We start from the raw sequence: 7049 nt of genomic DNA on the forward strand, positions 1-7049 counted from the left end.
AGCAATTCCAAAGTCTATTGTCTGGTATGAAGTGACTACGATACTCTCATGGTCCAAGGAACTAAAACATACATTAACTCTTTGTGGTAGAATCTAAGGAATCTAACACCCATGATCAAGAAAACATGATCATCACACAACACTTGAGCTAGTCCTAGAGGCCAGACTAGGAATCGGGTTTTACCATTTATCATTCTACGCGTACTTATAAGTTTTCCTTTGAATCACATATTCAAGAATCATAACAGTTATAACATAGAATATAAACTCTTAATTTTAAATGTAGAAATAAATAATATAAATATTATTGCCTCTAGGGCAAATATTCAACACAACTCATCTCATGTAGAAATAGGTTACTCATTCCATTACAATATCATCAAGAACAAGAGAAAGAACTAATATCTTGTTTTGGGATTTCGATTGAAATCCCCCTTATGGGTGTTTTACGTAAAAAATACTATGTTTGCTTATTTTGACGATCTCCGATACAGAAAATATTAGAAGGGTTCAGGAATTGTTAAATTTAGATATAGGACCCTAGAAGAAGAATATAGGAATCGAGCGCAAGACTTAGAAGAGGAATATGTGACCCTAGAAGACGAATACAGGACCCGAGAGGACGAATATGAATACGAAACCCTAGAAGAATTGAAATATGCAAATCTAGAAGATGAATATGGGTGCCCAGAAAACCAATATGGGAACCCAGAGAATGAATATTGGGCTTCAGAGAAAGACTCGGAAGAGGAACATGGAAGCCCAGAGAGCAAATACATGGAGCACCGGCCACAACCGCCACCCATCCAGGCTGGGGAGCCCACCCTGCTGGTCGTGGATCTCCGGAGACTGCCGCCCAGTTAGAGACGCCACTCTAACAGTTGCACGTGCAAACACCACAGGAGGTGCCCCTGCCGCCTCATGGGCTCCGCTGCGAACCGCCCACCCTAGCGCCCTTGGCGTCGGACCCGCTGGCACCGCGGCCCTCTCCTGCGGCAGTGGCGGTAGGACAGCACAGGGACGGGAGCCGGGGTCGCCCAGGGGAGGCGACGCGAGGGGTGCGAGGGGGTGTGTGTGAGCTATTAGAATACTGGTTTGGGCCAGGTATGGTACATGAACCATATAATCAAAAATGAACATGGCTTCTTGGAACAATGAATCGACAACTGCCAAGATAAGAATCATGAAGTCTGGACCCAAGAACACCGAGGAATAAAGATCGTGAGAGCAAGTATGATAGGGTAACGTAAGAGGGAGGGCAGTAAATGACATATCATATTTTGCTTAGTTGGAGAGAGAGAGAGAGAGAGAGAGAGAGAGAGGTGGGATGATGTAGATTTACACATATCATACAAGTATGGCAATACTAGTAACCTTGCTCTCGTAGGAAAGGAAATTCTGCAAACCATGATAACAATGTAAACATAATTTACATTTTATGCACTAACACGAGCATTTTGGACATTAGAAGCCATCCATGAAGTCAGTGACATTTGGACATCTAAGAAAACTCCACTGTAGTGATTTCTTTTCACTTCTAGTTTAGAAACATTTTCATCAAGAAAGAAATATTTGAGAGCTTTAGATCTGTCGTTGTGCCAGAGTCTAGTCCATGTTGATAATCTATATTACCCGAGATTTTCTCATTAATTGAAATTTTTGTGAAGGAACCACTTCACAGAGAATGGTATTATCCTGTGATGATGTACAAATTTGATACTCAGTGTTTCTCCTACATTTTTTATGCCAACCACATGGATAAATAAGAAGGTGTACAATAACTAGATACGAGTTTAAGCTGTATCCGCAACGAAGTCTTGTATCACTGTCCGTATCGCAACAGGAATTCTCACTGAGTGGGTACTTCCGTCTGACCATGTCAAGCTCCCGAAAGTGTATCCTCCTTGCACTCTCTGCCTTGTTGTGAACGTCGCCGTAAACGTCGCGCTTCTACTGCTACCTTGGGTGAAACTGATCACAGATGGTTCCACCATCACATCTATCCCTGCTGGAGCTTCAACAACTAAATGATATGTTGCTTCCACTGGCCCAACGTTAGTCACAGTGCGCCGAAGAATGACATGGTCTTTGAGGTCTGGCACAGTGATTGACGGGAGGTTGAGGTTAAGATTGTAGGACTTGCAACCATCTTGTAATCCTAGGGTGCAGTTCAAGAACTTGTTGTACTCCCTTGCATCCTGGTCGTAAACCAGGCCAGGGTCAACAGCTCTGTCAGGGTCCATATGGCCACCACCAAAGTCGAAGGGGTCGGCTAGTTTCCTTGGGACTCCGTTTGCTTGGATCGGCATACCAAACCGATCGGTCACGGATGCTGCAACCAATGCCAAGGAAGTTTATTAAGTTAGTTTTATATCGTGATGAGTTGCACATTTTCTGGTATTTCTATGTTCGTACCCGTGGTGACGATGGCAGACTTGATCATGGCAGGTGACCAGTCAGGGTGAACTGACTTGAGCAACACCGTCACCGCAGAGACATGTGGGCACGCCATGGATGTCCCAGAATGGAACACGTAGGAGTCACGCTCCGCTGCCAAGATGCCGACGCCAGGTGCAGCAATGTCGGGCTGTTGAAACATGTATATTGAAAATTAGGTATGCAAGTCTTGAGTTCAAAACCTAGAGAGGTTAGGAAATTTTTAACTACATGTCCCAAGCTAAGTAGCTGATAATGATATACCTTGAGTATGCGAGGGAAAGCAAGGCTCGGGCCTCTTGACGAGAATGAGGCGACATACGGTGACAACACCCCATTTCCCACAACGCTTACAGCTGGCGATATCTTCACCACCGGACTCCTAGCATAACACACATGACAACAGACATGAATTTGCCATTACATAATTAAGGAGAAGGCACATATACTCTCAAAACAATGTGACAAATTCTTACTCAGTCATTTTTGAGTAGGAGGCGATTCTTTGTGCGATCTCGAAATCCACCAGTGCACAAGACATAAATCCCTCGCAGCTGGTCAGGATTTCAAGAAGGTTGACAGTGTATTGTGCGAAGATGAGGCCCTTTGCGCCGGCCTCGATAGTACGATTGATGAGAGAATGAAGTTCTGCCCTGGGTGGCGTGATGGCCGCCTGCGCCGGTGCATAACAGAGGACGGTTTTTCCGGTGACGTTGCTCAGTGATAGTGATTCTGTGTCGCAGCTGCGCAAAAGTTTAAAATTTTAACATGGCTGTACAAAGCGCATGACATTTACTATCGATCAAATGTCGTCAAGCGACTGGTTTCTTTCACTACCTCTGCACATGAACAAGGTCCTGAAAGCCGCTGTTGTTCATAGCTGCGTTGTAGTTTAGAGATTGCCCCTGCGTTTTCAAATCAATCACAGATTAATGAGCAAGTTAATTCAGGAAAGCTTGTACATCATGCTTGCTTGATGCTACATTTTAAGTTAATAAAAGTGTCCTTTATCAAAAAAGGAAGGCTTGTGCAGGATATGATATAGTTGGCCGGACCGAGAAAATGGAATCCAGCTCGCATATATACACTGAAAGAATCATAAGGAAGCTTAAAGGAGGAGCTAAACATTTGCTTTTTAGTTTGATCGTCTGCTTAGTGTGTGCGCGTATGAAAGCTCATGTTCGTGAATTTGTGTACGCTAGAGGGCATAAGCAACTTGACCAATCATATTGATCCTACTATTTCGGGTTTGGAGTACGTCTATTAATATTAAAAAATCACTTGTTTTTTCAATTAATATTTTCGCTGGGATCTTTATCCCTTGAGAATGGGCACGAAGACAACACTTTGCTATAACATTTCTCAGCAGATGACAGAAAATGAAAAATAATGTACACATACTTCTAAAAGAAAGGAGAGTTCGGTACGTACCACGAGCTTTTCTTTGTTTCCCAGCGATATCAAGGTCGGGAAAGACCGGTCAATCGTGCTAGCGGCCACCGTCGTAACCCACGGCAGGGCATTACCCACAGTTTGCGGCACAGGTCCATCGTTCCCTCCACTAAACACAACAGAGATCCCTCTTTGCACAGCATGGAGCGTCCCGGGGAACTGCTGACCAGCCCCTCCAATCGAGAGCGACAAGACGTCCACACCGTCGTGTATGGCATCATCAACAGCCGCAAGGACAGCCGCACCAGAGCAACTCCCGCCCACCCAGCACGCCTTGTAGATACTGAGCCGCGCACGTGGTGCCCCGCCTCGTGCCATGCCCATGCCCAGTCCTCCATAGCTCACGCCCTGCACTTCCCCGCCGGCGATAGTTGAGGCGACGTGCGTGCCATGGCCGTTGTTGTCCCGAGCCGATTTGTAGTCGCCCTTTAGCAACTCAGCGCTGATGCCTCTGCCATACCACCGTGCACCAATGATCTTTTTGTTGCAACTTGTGGCGTTGAACTCCTCGCCAGTCTCGCATTTCCCTTTCCACCGTGCCGGTACAGGGCCATACCCTTTGTCGTCAAAGCTTCGTGATTCTGGCCATATGCCTGTAAAGAAGCATGCATATTCATGGGCATGAATTGATTCGGTATTGAGATTTCTCATATTTAGGATTTAACCTTTCTTTGTATCATTCATTTCGAAAATAAATAAAAAATACGCAGCAGAGTCCTGTTGTTTCCCTCAAAAAAATATTTAGGATTTAAGCTTGAGGGTGGGGTGGCTGTGTGCATCATATGATGCAGAGGCCGGCATTATCCCTTTTCGGAAAAAAAAACTTGAGGGTGGGATTGCGAACCTGTATCGATCACACCCACGATGACATCTTCACCGTACTTTGCTTTTTTGAGTAGTCCCGGTTGTTGTGCTGGTTGGTTATGGTCAAGGCCAAGAAAGTCCCAACTCCTAGTTGTGTGCGTTTCGTGGAAAGTGTTAGGCTCCACAGTGGCAACTTCAGGGAATTCTATATTCAAAATATGCTGATTAGTTCAAGTTGGTCATGCAAGTAGATACGGCGATAACTAGGACTGGCAATTACTTACTTGCGATTGCCTCAGCCTGAGACTCAGTGAGCATCGCCGCGAAACCAGAAAATCCATGCTTGTAACTGTAAACTATCGACCTCAAGGCTTCATCCTTGCTGTTGCCAAGTAAAATGAGGGTGAGCAAATCACGACTAATACGTCTACGATGCAACATTAACTCCTCGTTGTTTTTGCTTTGGACAAAATGAATTTGTAGCTAGTTACAGTACCTCCCAAAAACAGAGGTTAGCATGTCATGGTGAGACGCGGTGACCACGGACGGGTCATCGTGCTTCTTCTCCCCCATATACACGATGTAGAGCTGAAATTCATTTTGCCGCGTAAGTTTTCCAACAACAAAAAATAGTACCTGAGAAATTAGAGCTAATCTGGAAAGAAAGCAAATTGAATGAGGGGCCTCGCCGCCTCGGATGTGTATCTTACTTTGCTCGATGCGCTAGCTGAAAGAGGTAGCAGTGTCACGAGCAGTAGCAAAGCGCCGCAGAATGCTGTTCTGGAATCCATATCTGGCTTGAAGAAGAGAGCTATGTTCTTGTGTTTGTGTTCCCTCGTTAGGTTTGTATGTTTATATAGCAGTCAGGAGCAATAACCATGGGGTGCAAGAACAGTTCAAACCAATTTGTTTTGCGCGTAGTTTTTTCTCCTTTGGGACGGATTCTTTCCATATGTTGTTAGGTGACAGTGACACACGCGTGAGAAAGAAAGACTAGATCCTTGTCCATATACCAAGCACCGCCACCGCGTGCTTTTGCTAATGAGGAAGAAGCACCATGCTTAATTTGATCAGGTCCTGGCGGCTATTAGCACCAAACTGGATATATAGATATTAATTAATTATGCTCTTTGATGTACTAGTGACCTTTTTTTGACTGGTCTGATGTAATGACCTGATCGTCTTTGCACATGCGTCTTAATCGTTCCACATGTGTCTTAATTGTTCTAAAAACGCGGCGGTAGGTAATACGTAACAAAGTTGACAAACGTGACACATTCAAATATTCCATGGGTACGTAAGGGATAATGACCCGCCAACTTCCTGTTATCGCATGTACTAAAAAATGTAACTTTGCCTGTTTTCAAATAAAGTGCCAAGAGACTTTTTCTTCAAAAATATATTTATTCCTTCGGCAGATTGGTTTTACTGATTTGTTTCCCAAGCTGTTAAAATTACATAAATCCGGTAATTCGAGCCGACATAGTGTGTTGTGGTCACCTTTTTAGATAGAAGGCGATTGCCCGGCCTTAGAATAAGGCCCTTAAGATCGCAACAAAGCAAGGTTCTAAGAAGCTGCAAAGCAGAAGAGCGGAAAAACAAATAAGTTCGATACAAGGCCAACAATGACCCATCATGCGACGCAGTGCAAGTGAACCAATAACAATCAATTATTTCGAGCCGTGGTGTGGTGACTTCTATGAGCCCGTCTCTCGACTTTCTTTTCTTTTGTTTGGAAATGCCTTTGCTTTTATGTTCTTAGCAAGAAAATGATGTAAGTGTCAATTAGGTCCGATAACAACTGGTGGAAACAGAAGCGGTCAGAATGATGCAGCTAAGAAAAGGTGGCCCACACATTGACACGTATAGCATTATCATGCAGTTGTCTCTCTGGGTTTAGTGACCTCATCTTGGTTGCGAGATTTGATCTGATGAGGCATCTTAGTCCGATGGTTGTTTTAAGGGTAGTTGGGTGGTGGCCAGCAGCGCATCCCCCCACTGTGGAGCACGTCCAGTCTTTCTGCAAATGCATTCACGGTAGATACACGTCGTACTTGGGCAGTTATTAATATGTGAGACAAATCCTAACTGCTAGGAGCAGTTGCTAATGTGTGAAACAAAACTCAACTGCTTATGAGGTCCGGTGTTTTTGTGGTTCTCGCATGTCCTTTTTTCTTTCTTTCAAGCATGCCAACTTGTACATATTTTCCCTTCCTTATGAAAAGACAGCGTCATGCCAGTTGCTTGGAAAAACATTCAATACTCCCAAATTGCTAAATGCATTTAGGCTGACGCTGCAGGTAAGCATGAAGGCAAATGGACATCGACGTCAATGATACTCAAATCGGAAGAGACCT

The 7049-nt window shown here is 44.5% G+C and overlaps 1 protein-coding gene across 1 annotated transcript; it reads right to left on the reverse strand.

Annotated features, from left to right (window-relative positions):
* Window positions 1–1650: 1650 nt before the first annotated feature.
* Window positions 1651–5506, reverse strand: LOC123170421 (subtilisin-like protease SBT3.9). The gene is made up of 10 exons (XM_044588287.1): window positions 5403–5506; window positions 5189–5280; window positions 4977–5074; window positions 4733–4897; window positions 3868–4481; window positions 3274–3341; window positions 2913–3179; window positions 2701–2818; window positions 2416–2587; window positions 1651–2332 (listed from the first exon to the last, which is right to left on the reverse strand). The coding sequence occupies exons 1-10, from the start codon at window positions 5481–5483 to the stop codon at window positions 1794–1796; spliced, it is 2214 nt and encodes a 737-aa protein (XP_044444222.1). The 5' UTR covers window positions 5484–5506; the 3' UTR covers window positions 1651–1793.
* Between the last annotated feature and the right edge of the window lie 1543 nt (window positions 5507–7049).

Source organism: Triticum aestivum, chromosome 7D (assembly GCF_018294505.1).
Source record: "Triticum aestivum cultivar Chinese Spring chromosome 7D, IWGSC CS RefSeq v2.1, whole genome shotgun sequence".
NCBI classification, from domain to species: Eukaryota; Viridiplantae; Streptophyta; class Magnoliopsida; order Poales; family Poaceae; genus Triticum; species Triticum aestivum.